We start from the raw sequence: 26,003 nt of genomic DNA, 5'->3' as shown, positions 1-26,003 counted from the left end.
ACGAAAGGTACAAAATCTCGAAGATGAAGAGGAAAATACTTACCTGTCTAGACACGAAGAGACTCCAGTCGATTCTACAGCATACATTCCTGAAACATACAAAGAAGCTATTAGTTCAACAGAAAAAGAAAATTGGATAAAAGCTATAAATGAAGAGATAGACGCACACCAGAAAAATGAAACATGGACATTGGTAGAGAAGGAACCAAATGCAAAAGTTGTTGGATGCAAATGGGTGTTCAGACTAAAAGATGAACCAACTGGTCCACGTTTCAAGGCAAGGCTTTGTGCAAAAGGATTTTCACAAACCCCTGGGATTGATTTCAAAGAAACTTTTGCTCCTACCGTGAGGTACGACTCAATCCGTTTATTGTTGTCAGTGGCTGCGCACGACAATCTTGAAATCATCCAGCTTGATGTGAAGACTGCTTTCCTTTATGGTGAGCTAGAAGAAACCATATTCATGAGTCCACCTGAAGGTCTGTCCTGTGATAAAAAGATGGTATGTAAACTTAACAAGTCATTGTATGGTCTTAAACAGTCTCCACGTTGCTGGAATAAGAAATTTGACTCTGTTTTAAAGAAATTTGGTTTTACTCAATGCACAGCTGATCAATGTGTATATGTTGCTAAAGTCAATAATAATAAGTGTTATCTTTGCCTGTATGTAGACGATGGATTATTGTTCTGTAAAGATAGGAATACATTGAAAACAATAACAAATGATTTGCAGACCATATTTGAAATGAAAATATTAGATAAACCTAGTAACTTTGTAGGAATGCAAATTGAGAAATCAGACAAAGGCATATTTATACATCAGACTAAATATGTAGACCAACTGCTGCACAGATTTAATATGTATAATGCCAACCCCAACAGCGTACCAGTCGATCCGCACGTGAAGTTGCAGAAGGAAGACGGTGAGCCTGAAAAGAACATACCCTTCAGAGAAGCGGTGGGCTCCCTCATGCACCTGGCTATAGTGAGTCGACCAGACATAATGTATGCTGTCAGTCTGGTAAGTCGATTTCTTAATTGCTACAATGAGAGTCACTGGAATGCTGTCAAGAAAATCTTAAAGTATCTGAAGGATACGAAACAGCATGGCTTGTTCTACAGCCGATCACCAGAGTGTTCAGAAGTCACCGGTTATAGTGATGCCGATTATGCTAATGACGTCGACACAAGACGCTCAGTGACCGGTTATGTCTTTTTGAAAAACGGAGCGGCTGTGACATGGTCCAGTCAAAAGCAACAAACGGTAGCTCTTTCAACGACCGAAGCCGAGTTCATGGCGGCTTGTGCTGCCACTAAAGAAGCTCTGTGGTTGAGACAATTAATGTGTGATCTAGATGTTTATACGCAGGACTCTATATGTATTCACTTAGTCAACCAAAGTGCTATTAGCGTAATTAAAAATATTAACTTTCATAAACGCTGTAAGCACATTGACATTAGATACCACTTTATCAAAGAGAAATATCATTTAGGAATTATAACTTTGAAGTATGTAAATACTGATAATCAGTTTGCAGATATATTTACAAAAGCATTGTCAAAGGATAAGTTTCAATTCTTAAGGCTTAAACTTGGTATGCTCTCCTTTGAATCTCTTTTCCAAAAGTAAAATAATATAATTTGGTTATGTACTTGTTTGTAAAATGTTTTAATTTGTAATTGTGGAGGTACATAACACTAATGCATAAGTAACTAACATAGATTTTTGTTATCTTTGTTTTGTGAAAGGCTTAAATGTAGAGGGAGTGTTGAACCTTTTTTTAAATTTAGCGCCTTTTACATGCGGCTCACGCTTGACCGTATTTTTATTTTTTATTTTGTCTATGACAGCTCTGTCACCTTTCTACTCTCTGATCTACGATCCGTACATGTAATTGTTTGGTGTTAATAAATTCACATTTATTTCCTCGATAAAGACTTTAATTTATCAATTTTAAAAGTCACTGTTACTTTGTACATTTAAGCTGGAAAGAAGTATGTTTAAGGAAGTCAATAAATCAGCATTAACTGTGCACTTAAATAAGGCCATGAAGCCAAATAATGCTCTCTTTGTTTTAATTTTACGTAAGCAATGTCTGATTGAGGACATAATTACTTGTAAAGTGTAGTGACGTATGACTTATTGCTAAATAATTATGACCTTAAACTATGACGTTAATAAAATAATAATTACATAAACAAAATGAACAAAGAAAGAAATTGGGAAACGTCATTTTTCCTTTTTTGATTTTGCTTAATTAATAGATGTAATGAAAGTGAAATATCAAATTGGGGCCCACGAGTTACAAGATAGATAATAGAGTTAAAATAAAGTAAGCTTTACTATTAAAATCAATAATAGCTATTACATATAATACACTAGGGTAAAGTTAGTTGTTAAAGTTTGTATGTTTCCAAATGCAAGTAAAGCACCGTTCCAAACATTTAATTAGCGTTAAAAAGTGTTAGAAATCTGACTTATCCTCATCGCCAGTTACTCACGAAAATTGGTTACAATGACACTCTTGAGGCCTGCGTACAAAGATGTCAATTTTCTTACGTTTTCTGCATTTGTGTCATACGCATTATGATTCTCCACGCGTTCGTCTCCTCCGTTGTTCGTTGAAAGAGTAGAACACGGTATCATTTGCAATTAGGCCCTAGATTTTTGGTAGATTGTATAAACACAGGAATGTAGCCCATGTATTTGACGACTTGAACTTATAACTTATATTTAGCTAGAGAGAGTTGTGTGAAGATTGAAGTCCTTTTTGGGCAGCGTTCGAGAGTGGACGTGCACAACACGTGCGCTCCAGACGGTCCGACCCGAAAAGACCCTTGCAACTTGCAAAGCCCTACCGCGTATAATACAAACGGTCGTAAACCCAAAGTGCATTTTAAGCCGTGGAACGTAAACCAACAAACAAAGTGATCAAAAATAACATAAGTACAAATCAAATTAATTAACATAATTAGTACAGTGCTGCAATCGTGATAATCAAGCGAAAACTAACCAAAATTAAATAACATGTAAAAATTAAATATAAAACAATACAGTGTTACAATAGTGAGAATCCCACGAAAACAAATCAAAATTCAATAATATAATAGGTAACAGTGTTACAAGAGTGATAACCCAAATATATGAAGCTCGATTCCTATTCTTAAAACTAAAATCGCAAATATTCTGATATACTTTTATCAGAACTAGCATCCAGTGTTAAATTTAGTATTAAAAAAAAAACGCAGCATATGTACTTATCATAATATAATTACATATTTTTACTGTATATTCAATCACCTTCTTCCAAAAAAAAAAAAAAAATATTTAACTAAATTAAATAAATTAATACATGATATACGAGAAAAAATAATCCGCCAACACAGTGAGTGGGAAAAGCCTCCAGGTACCAGAGCAACACCTAAGTCAAAGGAGTACAAAATCAGCTAAATCGGCGAAACCTGGTGAGATCTTTCCTTATTTTTCTATATTGACATATCCAATATCTACTGTGTTTACTCAAAAACTTAAAAAAAAAACAATATTTAGGTAAAAATTGCTTATACCAAAATTAACGCGCATACGAGCGCACAACTTACTGTCAATATAAATCCCAGTCGCAAAAAACAAAAGCAGTGTGTTTAAATCCTAGCTAAATCTGAGGCGCATCTCTTATAATAAATAGTACCTAGGTAGATTAAGTATTTACTTTGCTAACTAAAGATAACAACTAGTAGCCCTTATTTACTTCTCATTTTACATACCACTTTAATATCAAGGAAACGGACCTTTGTGCCGTAAAACAATAAATAGTCGGGGAAAAAATCACTGTATCCCTACAGATGTAAAGTCTTCAAATACATTCAAACAAAAAAAAAAACCCCATTGCACCAACTTTCCAAAGGCATATCCAGGAAAGGTCAACCAAAGAAACATCTTGTCACCATAAAAAGTTTCCAAAAAGCAATAACTTAATTCTAATATTGGACTAACAACAGAAGATACACATTTAAAACAAATTTCTCACGAAACGCACACAAATTATCCCACAGAAACAAAAGTGAAACCTTGCGTAATATAAACAAAAGAAACCCAAGGGTCAGCAACATCTGCACACAGCTGTAATCCATTCAAAAGTATAATTACAAAAAAGAGGCGTCCTCACATAAAACTTTTGCCAAGGAAAAAAAAAAACACAAAAGACCGAAATACAATAACAATTTAGTCATAATTCACTAACCCTCTAGTTATAAGCCCCTTTCTACAGCTAAAAAACGAAGGCATACACTTTCAAATTACCTGGCGATGGAAAATATCTACTTTGAGAAAAAGCTTACCATATCAACGACGAACCTATGTATCCCAGACTTTATCAAAAAGCGACCAGACAAGATCTTGTACATTTTAACGAGAGATATAAACCTAGCGGTGAATCAGCAATCAAAGAGCAGACTAGGTACCTGGAAAATCATCAAAGAAATCTTGAGCCTAAAAGAATCAGGATTACTGCCATATTTAACACATGCGTAGACAAATACTATCAACAGAACATCAGCTCACCGGAATCGAAAAATTGAAAGAGTAACCTATTTGATAGCAAGAAAACTCAAAACTGGAACCAAAACCTTGCCATTGACTATTTAATGAAGAAATTCTATAGAAACCACAAAATATTCAAATCGATTGCAGAAACTACGTATTCCAATAAGAAACTGCAGATTGCAAGCAATTTAAGGTGAACCTACAGTGTACACATACAGCTCAACAAACTCTGCTCTACAACCTCATCGGAAAACGGATTTCAACCAGAAAATTTGAATCTAATAAGATCTTTTCAATGAGAATACATTCTTACACCAAGAGCATAAAAACCTAATCCAACGAGGCAGTTAGCACTGTCTTTTGCCTCGAGAGGACAATTCATGGATATCTTGAAGACATAGGAAAATAACTTAAGTGCTAAAAGAAATTAAAAATATCCACGGAAAAAAAAATATCCACGAAACAGCGAAGAAATAAAAACCTGATGGAAAGGATGGAAGAAACTCAATGTAACAATCACCCTGCATAAAGATCATTGAACTAAAAAGAAATCATACTAGATTACACCAAGGCGAACCGTTTAATGTTAGGAAAATATGAACGCGCTCCTAAAATGCCGTTTTTAGTGGCCCGCCGTCCGCTTACCGCATCAAGCACTCTCTTTTGTTTCTTGGATAGTTCCAAGAAACAAAAGAGAGAAGACTAAATTAACCCACCATAAAAAGAAATAAGAAAAGCAGCACAAGAAACATTAGATATTGAAAAATTATGTCAAAAGACAGCGAAAAAGACGACAAAAACCCAGAACCGCATAATTATATCGATGGAATAGTCAAAAGTGCAAACAAATCAAATAATCAAAGAGAGAAGATTTATTTAGCCCAAGATAAAAAAAAATAGATATAAGAAATATTTCACCGAGGGAAAACAGACAACAAAGAAGACGACAAAAACCCAAAACCACAGTTATCGCCGTAGTAATTAGTTTTAAAAAAAAAGAGTCAAGTTTTTAAGAGGTTGTGGATAAATGGAACTAAAAATTAAACATCTACTATCCAAGAAATAGAAAAGAGTAAACAAACTCAATTATGACACAAAGAAATAAGAAATGAAGCATAACAAATATCTGACCCGGAACATGTGAACAAAGAAGAAGACTTCAAAAACTCAGTACCTACCTAACACAGACCTCAGGAGAAAAATGAAGATATTCTAGCAGCAGTACAAGAACCAATACATCTTACCAAAGGCCAGACCGCCCGTCTCATCACAGCAACGCTCAGTCCTACCAACGATATCAAGAAAAGTAGCATAAAATTGGAAAAAAATGAAGCCAGTCTTGTAGCAGTAGAACTAAGAAAAACCAAGCCGCCTCACCAAAAGCCAGACCGCCCATCCCATTGCTTCAACGCTCAGTCCCACCAACGATATGAAGAAAAGAAGCATCAAATCGGAAGAACAATGAAGCTAGTCTTGTAGCAGTACAAGAACTAAGAATAACTAAGCCGTCTCACTAAAAGCCAGATTAAGCTAAAGGAAAGAAATACAAGAAATATTTGACCTGGAGGAATATATAGGCAGAAAATAAGACGATACAATTAGGAGAACAATGAAGCTAGTCCAACAGTAGTACGAGAACCAAGAATAAACAAGCCACCTCCCTCACCAAAGGCTAGACCGCCCATCTCATCGCACCACGCGTTTAGTCCTTCCAACGACATTAAGAAAAGAAGTAGAAGAAATATATAATCTGGAAGATACAGAGACGACAAAAACGTAGTACCGCAGATATCAAGAGAACAACGAGGCTAGTCTAGCAGCAGTACATGAACCAAGAACAACCAAAGCCATCTCATCAAAGGCCAGACCGCCCATCTCATCGCATCAACGCTCAGTCCTATCAACGATAACCCGTCTTTACCTATTTTCCTAGACCAGGCTCAGGATGCATATCTACTTGGTTGTGGTCGACCGGTTGCGGTTTAAAGACGCAGCGGCTAGTCGGCCGTCCTCTCCCATCCCAGAGCGTGTCCCTCCTTAAAATTGTGCCTCCTGGTATGCCGGTTTGACCGGAGCAGGCCTCGTCCTGGCTGGGTGAGCACTATCGTATCGTATCGTATCGTATCGAGAGAGTTGTGTGAAGATTGTAAATTGGGATCCAGTAGTGAACATTCTATAGTATCTGTAGATACTGACACTTTAGAATAGCGTTTCACACTTCATCACCAATTCAACGAGCACCCATCGTGACCTTAGAGTAGGCGCACACCGTTGATTTTTCGTCGGCCGATAGTTTAGTCGGGCAGTTGATCAGTACGGGCATGTATGGGAGTGCGCACACTACGCCGATTCGATTTGGCCGATTCTTCATACAAATTAAAATCGGGCTCAACTATCGGCCAACTAAAAATCAACGGTGTGCGCCTACTCTTAACGATCATCTAAAATCGTAAATGCATTCAAACGTCCTTCAAATGCTCCATAATGACAGTCATTCACACATGCCATAGTGACCCACAATCACAAATAGTCGTAGATCCATCGGCACCTGTAAGAACCGGAGCCGTGCGCGTGCGCCGGTGAAAGTGGTCAGAGACATCCTAAGAGTGGACACGCCATTGTGAATTGAAAGGTAATTCAATCAGCTGGGAACACGATTTTTTAGTTCTTTGGATAACTAGTTTTGGTAGAATTGAGTGGCTGTATTGTAAGGAAATGAATTGTAGAGTTGAGTGATTCTTTGGAAATGACTCGTTTTGACAAAATTGAGTGGTTATATTGTAAAGAAATGAATTCTAGAATTGAATTTAATATAAAGGATTGTTTTGACCATTTCTTAGAAAAATAATAAGTTATTATAAAAAAAATATAAGAAGGATAGTGGACACGATAAGATCCAAACGTAGTTTGTTTCTTTGTTTGATAAATTATCTCCGTGGAATGCGTTTTCCTCAAGTTTAACTAAAAACTTACTTACTCATAGCTCATCCAAGATTTTTTAAGTATAAGTTTTTTTTAAGTCGGTATTCGCATCTCTTTAGCAACAGGCACAATGCTAGTAAATCAAAACTATGCCAAGTCCACAAGACGTTGCTTACTTTGGTTTCATTTCTATAAAAAATACCGTGTCCACAAATATTTAGACTTCGAAGTTCACTGCCTGGTATTGGAAAACTATTTGCATAGTACGATAGAAGCACATCAGACTATATATTTTTCGAACAAAATCACCCGTATTACAACTGCATAAGATTTAACAATGTAGGGCTTGACGTGCTATCGTCTCTACAATGGTATTCAGTTTACTTCACGGAACTATAGGAAATAAATTGCGATGGAACATTAACCTCTTTCAAAAGCAAACACTTTTTGTGGAAACGAGTAAAAACTATCTTTTCTTATATCTATAAAAGCGAAAGGTCACTGATTGACTAATTCACTCACTCATCACGAAATCTCAGAAACTACAAGTGCTAGGAATCTCAAATTTTGCATGGGGGTTCCTTTTTAGAACGAAGGTGCTCACTAAGACGGGATTTTGCAAAATTCAACTCCTAAGGGGATAAAAAGGTAGCAGAAAAGCGCTGGACGCTGCCAACCGGGAAACATGGAAAGCATTGGGGGAGGCCTATGTTCAGCAGTGAATGTCCTATGGCTGAGATGATGATGATGATGATGAAGGGGATAAAACGGAAACCACCCTTACGAAATCGCGGCCGCTAGTGGTACAATAACTTCTTTCAAACCTATATTCTTTTTGTAAAAACGAGTAAAATAAACAATAAAAGACTTGACAAGCAATTAGGTATAGCGTTTGGTTCAATGTCCGTGTAAATCGTTTCGATTTGGGGTCGAATCAATTCGATAGATCAAATTGGTTGTGTCGGTTGTTTGTGTTAACAATGAAGACTGCATTGAAAAAAAAAGTGTTTTCCATTTATCAGAATCAATTACAGCCAAAAGTTTAGTAGGTAAGGATAGCTGTATTGCATTGGAATAATAACTTACTCCAGCGCTACTCAATTTAAGAGTGTATAATTTATATAAATGTCTAAATCGTAAAGTCTGATATTATTTGATTCACATCGGTTGTTACAACTACCATGATAGAAGAAGAGAAGTTTTGTAAATACCTATGCATTATCATATCCAAAAATACCAAAACTTTTCTCACCAATCGATGTATAAATACATTATTTATACGAACAAGTAAAATATGTATAAGCGCGACTAAGAATTGTATTTATTACCCAACTATTAATATCTTAATAGCCTATAAATACACCTCAATTTAGTAACATGTGACAAATAGCAACGATAAAAATAGATCTTGTATTAGTTCATTTACATTTTTTATTAAAATGCATTGAATTTAGTCAATGCCAATCGATTGTAATACAAGAAAACGAGTTACAATTTAAAGTAATTTACCTTATCTAAATATATTATAACTCAAAGGTGACTGACTGACTGACTGACTGTGACTGACTGACTGTGACTGACTGACTGTGACTGACTGACTGAAATAGTGATCTATCAACACACAGCCCAAACCACTGGACGGATCGGGCTGAAATTTGGCATGCAGGTAGATGTTATGACGTAGGCATCCGCTAAGAAAGGATTTTACGAAACTCCACCCCTAAGGGGGTAAAACGGGATCCACACGTACGAAGTCGCGGGCGGCCGCTAGTTATTTAAATTTATAAAATTCTGATGCACTTAAGAAAATTATAGTAAAGCGACTATGTAGAAAGGTATTCAATGTTATGTGTTTTAATGTTCAATGCAATTTGGTTTATAATGTACAATATGTCATAGGCAATTACCATTAGTTATTTAACGGTTTCTTCATTACAGTGTGAGAAAAAGGTAGGCAATGTATTCGTTAATTATTTTCCTTATAATAAAGCAAAAAGTTATTTACAAGTATAGAAATAGAGTTCTCACAATAAAGTTCCTAACACATAACTGTCTACAGTTAACACCAATGAAAAAACCTAATTAAAAGAAAATGCTTTAAAAGGAGTTATATTGGTTGACTAGCAGCCGCCCGCGACTTCGTTCGCCTGGATCCCGTTTTACCCCTTAGGGGTGGAGTTTCGTAAAATCCTTTCTTAGCTAATGCCTACGTCATAACATCTACCTGCATGCCAAATTTCAGCCCGATCCGTCCAGTGTTTGGGCTGTGCGTTGATAGATCACTATGTCAGTCAGTTATATTTAGAGTTATACCTTTGAGTTATATTTAGATTTCCAACTACCAATAAAATAATTTGTTATAATGAAAAATAGGCAACTTTTCACTAAAATTGGCACAAACGAAATGTCTCTATTATGCATCAACAAAGTAAAGACACTTATCAATTCCGAAACATCTGAAGCGATCGTGTTGGCTACGAATTTCTCTGCGTACGCGCACGCAACTGTCGGCACGAATGTTGGCTCAAATATTGGCTTTGTGGCACGCAAATATCTGACAGTTATGTTTTATTTGTTTGCCAACGTTACCATTACTAAGGCTGGGTTGCACCATCTTACTTTAACTTTGGCAAACGTCAAAAATTGTCAAATTCCATACAAAAAACACCGGTTATCGTTAAAGTTACGGTCAAAGTTAGTTGGTGCAACTCAGCCTTAGCATGCCAGTCAATTATCGCTTTGTTTTATTTGTTTCTTGACTAAATCCACTTTGGGTTACGTTACGTGTAAGTAAATGCTATGCGTGATTGGACACGATGCAAACACGTTTGTTGCAAACTTGAAAATAAATCTATTCACTTAGTTCTTTTACATAGAGTCAATGAAGTATGAAGATATGTATTTTGTGTTATTATTGATTTATTAGACATACAGATTTAGTAAAAAAGCATTAACGCTCTATCAAGTTCCTGTTCAAAAATGTTATGTATACCAAAACGGTTACTACTGCTTTTAATTTGAGTTCCAATTTAACTATTTAAAGTGAGAGTAAAACGATTCGAGAAACCAGCTTATTTAGCATTTGTGCAGCTGCTCTAGATCACTGTTATTACCACGGCCTAGCCTTTGGGCTAAATTGGAAGTCCTTATTTATTTTCAAGTGTCTGGGTGAGTTAAGACTTAATAAAACTAGAAAATATAAAGTTCTAACATTGAATAACAAAACTGGCTTTATATCTTAGCGTTTTTTCTTAATCTGAGTTTGTGTAGGTAGTTAAGTGTTAGTTATAAGTGTCAACTAAAGAAGTTTTTGCGTAAGATTCGTAATAACTATCTTCTTATATTTTTCCTAAAATAGGCAACTCTTGACCTACAGGGCGTGTCTCCTAGATCCATAAGGTATTCATGTAGGAGGCGTAAACACATATTGTGAGTTATTGGCAAATATCACCATCACATACTTTTTATATGTACTGCTAGTAGGTACAATTCCTTTTACTTGTACAAATAAACAACATTTTCAAGCCAACTGACGTGCACTATAAAGTTTCTCTTCATTCAAATAGTGCTCAAGTGTTTGAAGAAATCCAAAGCTAACTTCGAAGATTTGAGTACAATAGGAGACAGTAATAGAAAATCGTGACTGGCGATTTTATTAATAAGTGAAGAGTAGGAAGTGTAAGATGTATAGAGATACAAATCAGCAAGAATAATAAGATAGGTCTAGAAATATTGGTCACAATAAAATGATCTGCATACAGAAACTTAAATGAATATAAGTTAGATTAATGTACAATATTACTTTATAGGAAGCTTTTTAACTAACGCACACTTTTCTTATATCACATCCCATATCAAAGCAACTTGCTAATAAATTATACTACCTTCAGTCACTATTATCGAAGACATGCAGTTGATATGCTGGATTCCTGGCTAGAATTAAATTCTTAAATTTTCCTTTTTTTAGACTTTAGTCGTTACTACGCTTCCACGCAATCTATGCACATGTCGTGGCAGCTTTTAATTAAGGCTACACTATAAACATGTATTGTTTTTAATGTTTCTTTCCAGTAAATTGTGTATGTCGTGTTAGCTGTCCTTAAATAAATAAATAAATTACAAACTTTGGATAACTCAAAGTACATTTACCTAGATAGGGCCTTCCACATATAATCTACAAAATATTAAAGTAAGTAAAGCTGTATTGATTTCTATAGAACAAGATCACGCGCACCATTAGTTCCGCATGCGCGATGATCGATTTGGCCGTCAATCGAGTGCGAGTGCGCAACTTTGTTTTAATGATAGAGACGCAGGTTAAGTATCAAGGATGGAGTACCTTTCGTTTGGTGTTCGTTATGGACTAAGAGCCAGTGAACACCAGACCTTTAAGCTGGTTTTTAATAATTAGATGATGTTTCCTCATCAGCTAGATAGTTTTGACCGTTCGAACACCTTGCCAGACAAGACAAAGCCACGATGAACCAAACTTCATGGTGGTTCAACGCTCTTACCTTTCAGCTTTTATAAAAATAACGAAGGTCTGGCGTGCACTGGTTCTTTTTTTTATTACTCATCAGTTGTATTCATAAGTGCCACCAGTGCAGCAGTGGTCAAAATTGAATAAAATATTTTTAATTTTATCACCAGCGTACTAAATATTTAACTTGACCCAATTTATTCATGGACATATCTTCTATCTATCGTGGGGGTTACTAAAGTTACAACGATTATAACCCTGGAGTCAGTTTTGCCATCATAAACTTTTGTTATGACTCCATGAGATAGACTTAAGAGCCTAGGTTTTTTTCTAGGTCATTAAAAATCAAATTCCCAAAAATTTTCTTCATAATATAACGGAAAAGATTTTTTGTTTTTTACAATCACATCAAAAATGCAGCCATAAAATGTAACGGATACGGCGTTCTCAAATAACTGGTTGAATGTGGTGGCAATGAGTAAGGACGAATTGCGGTCGAAGCGATCATGAACTGGTAACTCGAAATCATTTTAGTAAACTTTATGTGTCGTTTATTTTAATGAAGTGAACGATCAGTGAGGGGTTTGGGTTAAATAACAGAATCTTTATCTAACGCAATCGAAAAAAGCTCATAAGAATGTAGTTTAGGCCTTATTTTAAGCTTCACAGTTTAGATGACCACAGCAAAAGTGCATTTTTAGTAAGTGCTTCATTAAGTTACACCGACCGCGACATCATAATATTTGAACTTTTCCATCCTTAAATTCAATCAAGATATAATAGAGGATATCACTTTTACTTGCTTATTATACAGGCTGGTCAAAACTTTGTTACTTGATACTTGACTGTAGCACAGATTATTGGACTTATGTGCCACTGTGGTGATAACATTGACTTTGCATTATTGAGTCTAGCTGTTTTCAGTGTGCAAGAGACGACTCTCCATTCAAACCCCTTACAGATCTGTCAAGAACTTAATGAAGTATAACATCTCTCTGCTTTTTTGCATCGCTGCGGCACACACCTACACCTTAGCGCAGGATTTTTCTTTTTATTCCTTGTAATGTACTATGTCTTTCCTGCTCCTCCTGTGTTTATTAATCTTACTTTTTTGCTTATTGTGTGTCAATGTGTTTTGCAAATAAACCATATATCTATCTATCTTTCTAACATCACAAAACTTATGCAAGAACTTATTAGTAGGATAGTTATTAGTTATACAGCGATACTCTATCATACTTATATTATTGTCGTGCTACAGTGAGAGGCAATTCTTAGTTATTGACGCCTCCCAATGCCAGACAAATATTCGAATCTTACAAAAGATATACTTGAAAATATAATTTGAAAAGCTTGACGCAACTTTTATTTTACTTATTATATTTCAAAGGTTACTGGATGATTTTGCAATTAAAGGCATAATACCATAGCTGGGCACCGTTAATCAAATAGTTAACTTCGTTAATCGTTAAACCGTTAATAAAAAAATTAACTTCGTTAAACGTTAAAACGTTACATTTCGCAAGATTTAACGCAAGTTAACGTTAATCGTTAATCCGTTAACACATGATAATAAAACGAAAAAAATAATAATTTCGAAAGCTTGTATCGCACATGGAATTTATTCTTCTTTTATGTTTGCGCTACAAGCTTTCGAAATTATTTGAACCTTCATCATCATCATCATTTCAGCCACATGACTTCCACATCGCACGGTTGGTAGCGGCCTGCATCCAGCGCTTCCTGCTACCTTTATCAGGTCGTCGGTCCACCTTGTGGGTGGACGTCCCACGCTGCGTTTTCCGGTACGTGGCCTCCACTCCAGAACCTTGCTGCCCCATCGGCCGTCAGTTCTGCGTACTATGTGCCCTGCCCACTGCCACTTCAGCTTGCTGATCCGTCGGGCTATGTCAGCGACTTTAGTTCGTTTACGGATCTCCTCATTTCTGATTCGATCTCGTAAAGAAACACCGAGCATAGCCCTCTCCATAGCACGCTGTGCAACTTTGAGCTTCTGTATAAGGCCTACTTATAGTGAGGGACCACGTTTCCGAGCCATTTAAGTACAATTATTTTTTTCGTTTTAGTAAAAGCTTGTTTTTAAAAAGTTTTAATTATTAGAATTTTATTTTACACTTTTTAGTAGTATCTCAATCTTAGAGCCTTGGTTCAATTACAATACAATTTAGCACCAAAGTGCTCGAAAAGATTCAAATTCAAATTCAAAATATCTAAGACAAATTCAGCAAACCCAAACTCTAAGTTACCACCGTTTCGTTTAGGAATTCCTATGGCCACCTCCTGACTCCATCATCAGGACCCTGGACATCATCTAGTACTAAAGTGCTCGAAAAGACAAATCCAACGAACCTAAATTCCATGCAATGCCGCCGTTTCATTTAGGAGTTCCTATGGCCACCTCATGACTCCATCATCAGATCAGCTCAATGGTACCATAACATTACATAAGTATACCTCAACTCAATCGGTTGAGGAAAACTGGTCTTAAATTCAGTTGCAAGAGTTGTCCCACACATACTAACAAGTTTCGTTAGTGATCTGGTTACAAAAACTGTTGTTTTGGGTTCTGGAAGTTCTGGAAGCCCGAACGTACTTGTCAGAACGCGTTTTTCTAGCGTTTTTCAGCGTGCCTGCTGTATCTTTTTGGTAAATAGTAGGTACTGGATTAACGATTAACGGACTTAGGATAATTTAACGGAAGTTAACGAGTCCGTTAACATTTTTTAAAGTTAACTTAAAAGTTAATCCGTTAATAGAAATGTTAACTTCGTTAATTAACGATTAACGGATTAACGAGTTAATGCCCAGCTATGCATAATACTATTGGTTTTTTAGTATTAACTGAAGGTCACAACTGTCTCGAAGAGTCCATTTTTTAGAAGCTAAAAATTGTTGACACAATTCCCTATATTAGAAAAAGAAATGATGAAACAGTCTTTACACGAAAGTCAACGCACTGAAGAGATATTTAAGCTTTTTAGGCCTTCACTAAATACCCATAATAAATCATTAGTATGGCATGAATGCTGTCAATACTCTATTCTATTTAAAAACTTGCCAAACATTAGAATAATTTCATAACTTTACCCGAAGGCCCACAGAGCTTTAAGTCTGCGTATTGTTTGAATGGTTTGGTGTTGAAATGTTAGCGTTGTACTGTTACATACAAGCAAGAAGATTCATATTGCGACTTATTGCAATAAAAAACGATTGCTTTGGATGTAGATAATTGTGTATTATTGGAGCTAAAAATATAAATATGGTTTCATTCTCGTCAGATCAGAGCTAGAAATGGATGACCTATGTATTGAGATGGAGATGACATAAATGGTTTAACAACACACTATTCGACTGTTTTCTTCCAAATCCTGACACAACCTTGCCAGTTTACCTTAAAGCTTGCTTGAAATCGAACTTTTATGTAGAAATGATTTATTAAATTCAGTACCTACTTTAGAGAACGAGGACTTTTAATTTGTTACTTTTCATAGAAATCTAATTAAGAATAGAAATAAGTAAATACTTTTACTTACTGGTAAAAATTATTCCCTTGAAAGTTAAGAAAAATTTTTTAAAGACAATTGCTAACCATAAACAAGGCGGTAAAAGCCCCGATCGATGACACTGGTCCTTGACCCCTGCGTAAGCGCTTACACAAGAGCCATTATAAAGCTATTATCACCGCGCACTGTTGCCCCACTGATCTAATGACCGACGCTCACCGAAGAGCATGTGAGAGATTACAAATTGTTTTATAGATAACATTCACGATTGATGCATTGCCTTGATCGATGGATTTGAGATTCGGGTTTGATTCGCAACTTGAGAACTTGGATTGGATACTGCTAGTAGAATGTAGAAGTTATCTTGAAACTACGAACCACATGAAAGAAAGAAAAGAAAGAAAGAAAATATTTTTATTTAGTCCAAACATCCTTACATACAACATAGTTACTTAGGTACTTATGTAGTTAAATTTGAACTAAAATGGCAGCCACTCAGCATGTGTTATGCTCTAGGTCAGGCATAACGTTGAGCATAACGCTGGTATTCTGTGTCAGCCATAAGTGGATAGACACCAATACGAGTATTTAAGTTTTAAACAAAAAATAACAAAATGCTCTTCAAGTGTGCATGCTCCACAAGATGGGCCTAACTACGGACGACAGATCTCGAGTATGTGGAGAACATGTGGAGTCCATGAAACACCTTACTGTGCGAATGCGACGCGCTAGCGAGAACTAGGAGTCTCCTGGGGTCGCTATATCCGGCACCAGAAGATTATAGGTCCCTCTCACCCAAGAACTTGATGTAGATTTTTGCAGATGAGAGGGAGTAAAAGTAAGGAGAAGCACAAAAGATCCCAATGGGTCGACGTGCACTGCGCTCATGGGCGGCCCTAAACAAGAGAGAAAGATAACTAACGAAACTATGTAACGAAGTAAATATGAATCGACACTGCTCAATATCGAATATATTAAAAATAGCATTACCTAAGCTTTTGCAACTAAACGAGCTGTCAACTCAACTCTGGTTTTCTATTTCGACAAAAATAATGTCTAAAAAATACTATGAGTTTGCATCATGGTGAATATTTATTTTTTAACCGACTTTAACAAAAGGAGGATCGAGTTTCTCAATCGGCTGTTAAAGAAGTTGTACTTAGTAACAATTCTGCAGTCAAAATAGAACTGTGAAAAAGTATTTTTTGTGGAATAGTGCATATTATTTTAATACGGTTAAAGGTATTATGTTTGTTTGTTTTTCACTTTTGTAACTGTGCCAGATTTTTACTTATAGCTGAAATGAAAATAGTACTCTGTATTTTATTAATTTCTGTGATAATATGATTGTGAAAGACACTAATATACGTTTCATAATGTGTAAATTCTAATAAATCTACTGAAACTTAAGCCTGTCTGTAATTTAATATCAAATCAGTTTTGTAAGAATCAGCCTGATCACCCATAAGCTAAAGGTCTGCCTTTAGGCCAATAGTTAGCACATAGTATATGCGTTTTTTGCGACCACACTTGACGTGCTAACAGTGGCATTGTATGCAGATTTTGTCTTATTATGACATATTTGTACGGAAAACAGCTGTTTTCATCTATTTGTAAAACATTACAAATATGAAAACATAAATAACTTGTGACATAACGAAAATAAATGAATATTTATACTCTTAAAAACATGTTTCGTCAATTTCCAATAATTTATTCAACTTCACTGTTGTTGCAAGTGTAAAAATCTAATGAAAGTTTCTAAAAATAAGAGGTTATTAATAAAAATGACTATTGCTTTGATAAAATTACTAAGCCATGATTAATTTGGACCACACTGTATATTTTTCTTGCAAAATTGCAACTATTTCAACTAAATACGTCAGCAGCGACGTTGCTCTTAGCTTGATGTGTTAAATCCCACCCAAATATTATAATAGTTCAATAACCTACGTATTTGCATCTTTTTCTCCAACAACTTATCATTCTCTTCAACCGAAGGTTTCACTTTCATCTAAACAAGAGCCCTTCGTCAACGTTTGCCATACTTATAAATATTAATGCTCATAATAAGCAGAACTGGTCACTCTCACTTTCCCTGGAAAGCTACGCTGTGTCAAGTGTCGAGTCAAGAATTATTATTATTATAATAAACAATCCATCTTACATGCACCGTTTTGGGCAGTGAAATGAAGTGAAAGTGATAAGGCTTGTTTTACGGAATCGCAAAGGGCAATGGATTCGTTGAAGTTGATGGGGAATTTTTGTGGGTAATTTTCACGGTAAAAACGACCTCGAAGGTCGTTTTTCATCAATCAGTGGCTGCCCATAAAGCCCAATTCTACTCATAGTACCAGATGTATGTTGTACTTCTTCTTCTTTTCGTGTCGACAACAAACCTACACAGTGTCAGCCCAAAACTCCGCCACAAGAGTGGCGTTGTCAGTAGCACTCAAATCCTCCTGAGTGCAGTTGCTTGGGCACTCAGGGCACGACATTAGGTGCTTCATCGACTGGGGAACAAATCCGCACCTGCACTCCATGTTTAAGCCATCCAAGAATCCCCACCTGACCAGATTGTCCTTACTACGGCCAACCTGCGTCCAAAGTCTATTAAAAGACTTCCATGTTGTACTAAAATGACGATAGGGCTCGTAAAGCATTCGTTCTTTTTAGCGAAATGACTTCCACTGCTGGACATAGGCCTCCCCCAAGGATATCCGCAACGACCGGTCCTGCGCTGACCGCATCCAGGTTCCGCGACCTTTGCCAGATCGTTGGTCCACCTAGTGGGAGACCTGCCACACTGAAGTAAACTTTAGGATGTGTGTAGTTTAGTATTAACCTGCACTAATACCTACTAGTTGCAGTGACGATAGGGCAAGCTTAATTGGGACTTTGTATCAGTATTGTCTGCAATAATACGAGTGAAACCCCCATCTAAAATCACTGATGACACCGATTGCGTCATCTCTCTAAATAGATATCATCCATAACTCACAACAAAACCATAAAGACTGATGATACCATAACAATAACTCTAACAGCCGTGGTCAGCTTTTACTCAATACCAGAATGACGTTACAACAATGATGATATTTCACGGTGATTTAACAGTGATCAAGTCAAGTGATCAGGTTGTTACGCACGTTAGACGATATGTAACTGCGGCGTAATGGATGACATAGAGTTGTTGGAGCACAATGGTTACATTTGAAGCTCGTTTATGATCAAGGAACTGAATGGAAAACTTGTATTTTAACTTGAGACACATTATTACAATAATATAATACGTACAGTAGATAAAATTCCATATTATTCCCAATTTCATTTCAAATTCATTATCTAAGGCTGAGTTGCACCAACTAACTTTAACCGTAATATGTATACAATAACCGGTGCTTTTTGTATGGAGTTTGACAGATTTTAGACGTTTGATAAAGTTATAATAAGATGGCGCAACTCAGCCTTAGAAAGCTATGAGTAAAGTGACTATTTTTAAGCATCACCGTCGCTGTGACTGTAATTCAATTAAATAAATAAATGATAATTTAGTCAAAGAAAGAAGGACAACCATAAACTATGAGAAGCAATGAATCTTGGACCTTTAATATGTATTTCTATGCCTTTATAATTATTTCCTAAAAGAAAAACTGAACTTAATATTGTCTATTACCATTTTAATGGAACAATTTCCACTTCCACTGTTGATTAGACTATTAAACATACTATCATACTTAGATCGTAAATGATACTGCGCATTTCACAGACATGCTCAAGTGGTGGCGGCACGCTCCATCAGTGCTATATATATTTTCACTTTTCCTTCTTTGGATGTGAAGCGTACGAGTGCACTGTGTTTTATACTGTAGTTGTTGTTTAATCGAGTTTATCAATCGTTACATTATAGAAACATACTTTCAGTGCGATATTTTTAATTATACCTAATCGCCTTTGATACCAATGAGTGCAAAATAGAATATCTATTAATAATATGAAAGAATGTCTCTCGCTCGCTATGATAATTTGATGATGATTAATCACCAGCAAATATGTTCTTATTAGATTGATTCAATTGGCTACTGCGCGATGGAAGAGCAAGCATAAAAATACTTTTGTGTTATGTGTAGATCGAATTGATTTGACGTTCCATGAGAAGTAAATAATCCTAACTTCACGTAGATAACCATTGAAAATTGTGTTATCCAAGAGAAAATCCTATTTTTAGTGCACACGTAATTAAATAACTTTTATGTTAGATACATTATATTTATCAGTAGGTCATAGGTCCTCTTTATAGCGCTATGCACATAATGCTACAAAGGTCCGATGTGAAAAGGCGATAATGGTAGAGAGTAGATATATTACTTAACGATTATCAAAAGCAGTCCTAAGCTCGTACACAACGTAATAGATAAGTCCTTTTCATGATTCATTTGTTACATAGAGCATTAGCAAATCTGATTGTGAAAGCAACTGGTTAGCTCTTAAAATTAATTTGGTCAATACAAAAATAGAAGTGCAATAGTCTGACACCTACGTTTCTTTCAGATAATAATATCTGAGGGACATTTCACTCATTGAAGTAATTTTGTGTTGTAATTAATTGAATTTCTATAAGTATTTCAAGAACTTAGAGGCTTGATTCTTTTTCTTAGTGTAGATTGAGTGTCATTTTATAGTGTGAAATTAGTCTGAAGTTTTTAAGTCTCCTCCTAAGTGTACTCCATCAAAGTTCATCATCATCATCGTCATTTCAGCTACAGAACTTCCACTGCTGAACACAGGCCTCCCCCAATGATTTATCCAGATTTGCCGATTAGCAGCGGTCAGCATTCAGCGCCTTGCTACACCTATATGATTTCAGTTGTGAATAATTTTTTGTCGCGATCTCAAATGAACTGTTCTTTGGCTACTCTTCAAATTCTCGTTTGCTGGATTTTCTGTACGATATACCTTAATGGTTTCATAGCATATGGGGACATAGGTAATGACCAAATGATTGTGCAAATGGCTAAACCATTTATGCTTGAAGACAGAGAAATCGCTAATGACTTAACTTATTCGACCGCAAAGCTTTTCAAGCTTTTTAGTCGGTATAAACAAGTTAGCGTTTTTTTTTTGGTAGAATCCACTCTAATTACCGTTTGCAATTGCGATTATTTTATATTAAAAGCTAAATTTACTAAATATGATTTTAAATAAGGTTGATTCTATTATTCTATTAGTCAATAAACTTCTTGATATCTCATATCATTATCACTAGACCAAAGCATCACTATGTTAAAAATAACTCATCTATGAAAACTACCGCACCTTACAACTTTCTTAATAAACAACAATGCGCGAGTCTTCACAGTTCTGCTGACCATGCCACTAGTGAGGCAGCCTTTCTCCCAAACATCCGCCTCGACGGGCATCGAACCGGACTACCATTTCACCCACAAGTCACCGGCGATGACACATACCGTTATGTCATTGGAACTGATGCAGGATGTGATATGTCATTGATGGAATGTTACACACCCTGTATGAGTTAAATCTTTTTAGATTTTGATAAATGGCAGTGAGCTAGACATAGAGATGTACCTAATTATTATGTATGACATTCATTTAGTTAGCCTTAAGTGTTAGCAAATCATTGAGTTATAAAGTACTACCTAGTACGTAGTAATATTACTTCAATGTAGCAAATCAGTCAAGCATTTTTTTGTCAACGATTAATATCTTTGGTCATAGTATTATAATTACGGTTAAATTAGAGTGATTCATCAAAATATAAGTATAAAAATCTTATTTACATAACATTCCTGTACGATTTAGATGCAGTTACTTAGTTATTATAACCAATTTCAATAAGTACTTAGAAGAGCATGTGTAAATAAATGTGTCCATGTAAATGCATGTAATAGCTCAGTTAACTAATATAACACAAGCATGTATTTCAGATCTTTATTCGTCCAAATCTTTGATATTAGTGTAGTTGTCAAGTTATACAGAATCGCGTAGAGTTGCTTGTTGCATGTTCGCAGATAAAATCATCAATTTAATTTAATAAATTAAATAAAAACCTTGTGTAGATCAGAGTTTCTAAAATACTTCGTGCGAATAATTACCTATTTCTTATCTCACCTTTGCATTATAATCAGTATCCAATATTGAGCAACACACAAAAACTGAATCATCCATACGAAATGAGTGCAATAACGGAAGGAACTGAATTAAACAGTGTTGCACTATCTTATAATTAACCGATTGATTAATCAAGTAATTGGGTAACTACTACATCAGCTTAATTGATTTAATACCTATATAGATCTATTAATTTTCGTTTGTGTACCTAGTTGTGAAATGATGAGTCACAAATATTGATTTATTATCAGGAAAGACTTTACAGAAGAATTTAAAAGTAAATAAAAATTAACAGCAAAAATAGCATTCACGTGTCTTCAAGTGTTTTATTGAAGCCTTATTCAACCTGGCAAAAATACTTGTGTCTAAAATTATTGAGGAAAGCCATTGTTCGACAAAGTTGAAAACCAATGAACACCAATAATTTACCACAATATAAAGCTTGATATCCACTGATAGACAACAGTTCCCAAAATCAAAACTTACGAGTACATCAAGGACCGCCAAAGTCTAGAAAGCTCTAGAAAGTAAAATTTTAGACGTTTATTTTTTCCTCTTTTTAGATCTTTTGGAATCTGGAATCAAATTCTGCTTGGCAAAAGCTAAATTCTTAGGAAACCATTCCTATGTAGTTATGTGCCCGTCAGATCTTTCATACACCTAGTCTAGTCTAGTGGAGGCTTACCTTTACTGCATTCAGGTTGTGGTCACCCCATGGGCCATTCCCCCAACTTTGTCGTTCGTCAGCTGATTATTGTTTATGTAACTGCCTTCCTGGCTCTTGCACGCCACTGTTTATGTGTTACTAAACGCAGATTACTGTCGCAACGTTACTACTGGAATTATTATTTAAATTACGTGCTAACGGAGAGTCGGAACATTAATTTTAATAACTAAATAATGGTTGAAACATTGTTGATGGGGTTGCTGCAAAAGGTTGGATTAAAGCGGTTGGTTTGTTGTTAAAGTTGCAACAGCTTCTGGATTAGTCTGTCAACAAACTTTTTTTAACATCTTAGGCATCAGGAAATGCAAATATCTAAATTTAATGTCAGTAGCTCTTTTCGCATTATTTTTTTACATAGTTTTTTAAACAGAGCATTTTTATGAAAGTAGATATACAGACTGTTACAACCTTAATAATAAAAGGCATGATATACATTCTAAAGGAGACAAGAAGTCTTACTCAAATATCGAAAATATGGGTAATATACAAAACACAGAATAAAAATTTAAGTAGGTTAGGTACCACTAATGAACTTGAGCGGTAAGAATATCAAAAAAGATTTCCACATTTATCCAAAGCCTTGGCTTAAGTAGTACTTAATGACGAGTAATACCTAAATGAAACAAACCTTCAGGTTTTATTTGCTCAGTTAGATGATCATTAGCACTAACTACTTCAGATGTGTCTTGAGACAGCCTTGGGCTTAGCACTTAACTGTCTGATGCTTATAAAGTTCGGTTAGTTATGGGTATAATAATAAGACCAAGGAAAGAGATTGTCTAGTTAGAAGATGATTACTCGAGTGTCATCATAACTGTAGTTTGCGACTGTGCAATTGATTATAATGCTAATCACAAAGGGTAATTTTATTGAAATTAAAATGGAACTGTCTTAATTCGTGGTGCTGAATTTCGTTATATTCTGTTTGTAAGTCGGCATAATATCTAGGGCATTTTTGTTATTTTCTTAACAAGATATTTGACTAATAAGATATTAGACACGTTTAGCAGAGTAAGCTTAATCTTTTACACTACTATTTAGCTGCCTGGAAAATTTCGTACAGCCTGTGTTCATTAGAAATAATGTAGAATTTTAATCGGTACAGTAGTTTCGGGGCCTATAAAATAGAAACAATCGAATTTATCCTCTCTATAATATTAGTGTAGAAGGACAATTTAAAAGATCAAAACAAAGCAACTAGTGATAACAAAGCCACAGTAAGGTAAACACAGCATTGACTGCGTAGGCCGATATAGTCAGACTATACTCTATAGTCGAGCTCAAGTGAAATCTGGGTCAAATCGCCTTATATCCTGGCTGGTCACGCCCGCTCGGCATCACAAGGAAAACCCCGCACTTATGCAAAACTTTATATTAATATGACCAAGAATGAACTGTTAATGAGTTGTTTCTCGTTTTATTATGCTATTTTACTGTGGGAAATAAACAAATGCCAAAGGATCAAGTCCCTTTTACTTTGTTTGTTTAGTTCTTCAAGGTGTTAGGGGTTTGAAGTACCAAGCCTAATTTCAGTAAAGCGGCCGCCCGCGACTTCGTACGCATGGATCCCGTTTAACCTCGTTAGGGATTGATTTGCAAAATCCCGTCTTAGTGAGTATCTACGATCTAAAAGGAACCCCCATGCATTTGAAACTCCTAGCACCTGTAGTTTCTAAGATTTCGTGATGAACGTGAGTCAGTCAATGAGTGACCTTTCGCTTTTATAGATAACTATAGGTAACTCGTAGTAGTAGATTTAATAACATCTTTAAATTAAATTAATGTTTTTTTTTTTCAGATCTCGCGCAGCCAACATGCGTGCTAGAATCAGACTTCGGGTTCAAAATCAACTGTGCCTTCAAAAAGTCTGGCCTCTTCAGGGTACGGAACCTTGGAGGACTCAAAGCACATGCCAGCTTAGGTAAGTTCTAAGTCGATACCTTTTTTATTTGCGGTTATTCCCAGTCGCCCCCACCGGCATCGGCCCGGTAACTGGGAATTCGTAAAAAATAATGTCCCAGTTGCCCCCAGTATCATGACTCGGTATTATTATAGTCCATAATGTGGTAAGTGCGTCTTAAGCTTCAGTATGATCTCATTCTTAAAAAGTTCACGTATTTTTGGAGCACTACAAAATAAAATGAGATCTCATTTAAATTACTTACAACTTTCTATTGCTCCTTATAACCAAAAATAATACCAGGAATAATTAATAATGCATATAACTAGTTGCTACTAACTATCGCTACTTTCTCTATAGATTTACATTCACCAAATTATAAATTGCATTGGAAAGTTCAGTATAGAGGTTACTTAGCAAAATAAGTAGTCAGTTTCGATAGTATCAGGGTCGGACTGGTCATCAATCATCAATCGTTGGAAAGGCGACTGCCGGTCACATTTGCTGGTCAAGTAGGGCCAAAGTCACGATGCATGTCGTGGTCACTAACGTGTTACTAATATGACATAGCGTGGTAACGATTGTCTTTAAAGATGGTGCTATTTTTTTAACACAACGGGAAAGTTTTTGAGGTTCATCTCATCTAATAGTTAAACCTATCATTATTATGTCCTTTAGTCTCTACAGCAGGAGCACAAAAGACAAAATGGAGGATTGACCTACACTCTTCTCAACTCTGCTCTGGTCTGACATTTTGGCGAGGCCTGAATTTGGAATATTTGTATCTTAGTCGCCTTTCATGAAATCCGCAGAAAAAATTGGTTCCTATTATACATTAGCAGAACCATACGGCTTGGGCAGTCGAAATCAGCTTCGTTTCAGCCGAATGACGTCCACTGATGGACAAAGGTCTCCCCCAAGGACTTCCACAATAACCATCCTGCGCTGCTGAAATCAGCTTAAATTGTTAAAAGCCAGTGCCTAAGTATGTCTTTAAAACCTTCTTGTATGTTACTTCCAGGGTTCAGCCTCGGTGATGAGCTGGGCTTCGAGCAGTCCCTCACAAATTTGGACCCCAGCAGACGGAGATCTGTCAGCGTCAGGAATGGAGCTCCACCAAATATCATCGACTCGTCACCGAGACCGGCGGCTAAGCAAGAGGTAGGAATCTGAAGTAACCCTTGGTCACCCCACAGACTGCATTTTGTCAGCCGATAGATTTGATCAGTAGCCTTATTCGCGTAACAATACTTCAACAACAACAAAATACTGAATTGCGATCCTATCGAGTGATTGACCCTTGTGAATACGGATTTAGAACTGTTTTTCAATGGGATGACTTCTAAATGTCAGCGAGATTTTGACTGTCAAAATACGTGAAGCAGGCCACAGGCTGTTATTGGAAATACGTACATTACAGCTCTCTTTCATCTGGTATCAGCCAATTCCGTCTATTTAGACCTAGTTAGCTGACCAAACTATCGGCCGATTAAATCCGTAGTCTTCGGGGACTCGTAGTTTATTTAGGGAATGCACTTCACCTCATTTTTGTAAATGCACATCGAAACTTATGACGAAATTACGACAGTCAATCCAAAAATTTGCATAAAATAAGATGCAGATTAGGTATAATGATAAATTACGCTCATTGTAGAGATCCTTTTCTGTTAAATACTAAGATTCGTTGTAAGTTACTATTTAACCCGTTTGTGTGCGAGGTCAGCAATCAATGGCTGTTATGTAGGTAGTTTACGATAGATTTTTATTTATCTGAA

The 26,003-nt window shown here is 36.0% G+C and overlaps 1 protein-coding gene across 2 annotated transcripts in view; it reads left to right on the top strand.

The window, feature by feature from the left end:
• The window catches only part of LOC135081440 (uncharacterized), a 60,708-nt gene that overhangs the window by 28,914 nt on the left and 5,791 nt on the right, over window positions 1–26,003 (top strand). For both annotated transcript variants that reach the window (XM_063976126.1, XM_063976125.1), the window contains exons 2-3: window positions 24,127–24,249; window positions 25,250–25,389. In XM_063976126.1, the coding sequence (XP_063832196.1) occupies window positions 24,127–24,249; window positions 25,250–25,389 (263 nt within the window). The remainder of the gene's footprint in view (window positions 1–24,126; window positions 24,250–25,249; window positions 25,390–26,003) is intronic.

Source organism: Ostrinia nubilalis, chromosome 20 (genome assembly GCF_963855985.1).
Source record: "Ostrinia nubilalis chromosome 20, ilOstNubi1.1, whole genome shotgun sequence".
Lineage (NCBI taxonomy): Eukaryota > Metazoa > Arthropoda > Insecta > Lepidoptera > Crambidae > Ostrinia > Ostrinia nubilalis.
Note: the sequence above shows the minus strand (reverse complement) of the source record. Positions and strands in the feature narration are given on the sequence as shown.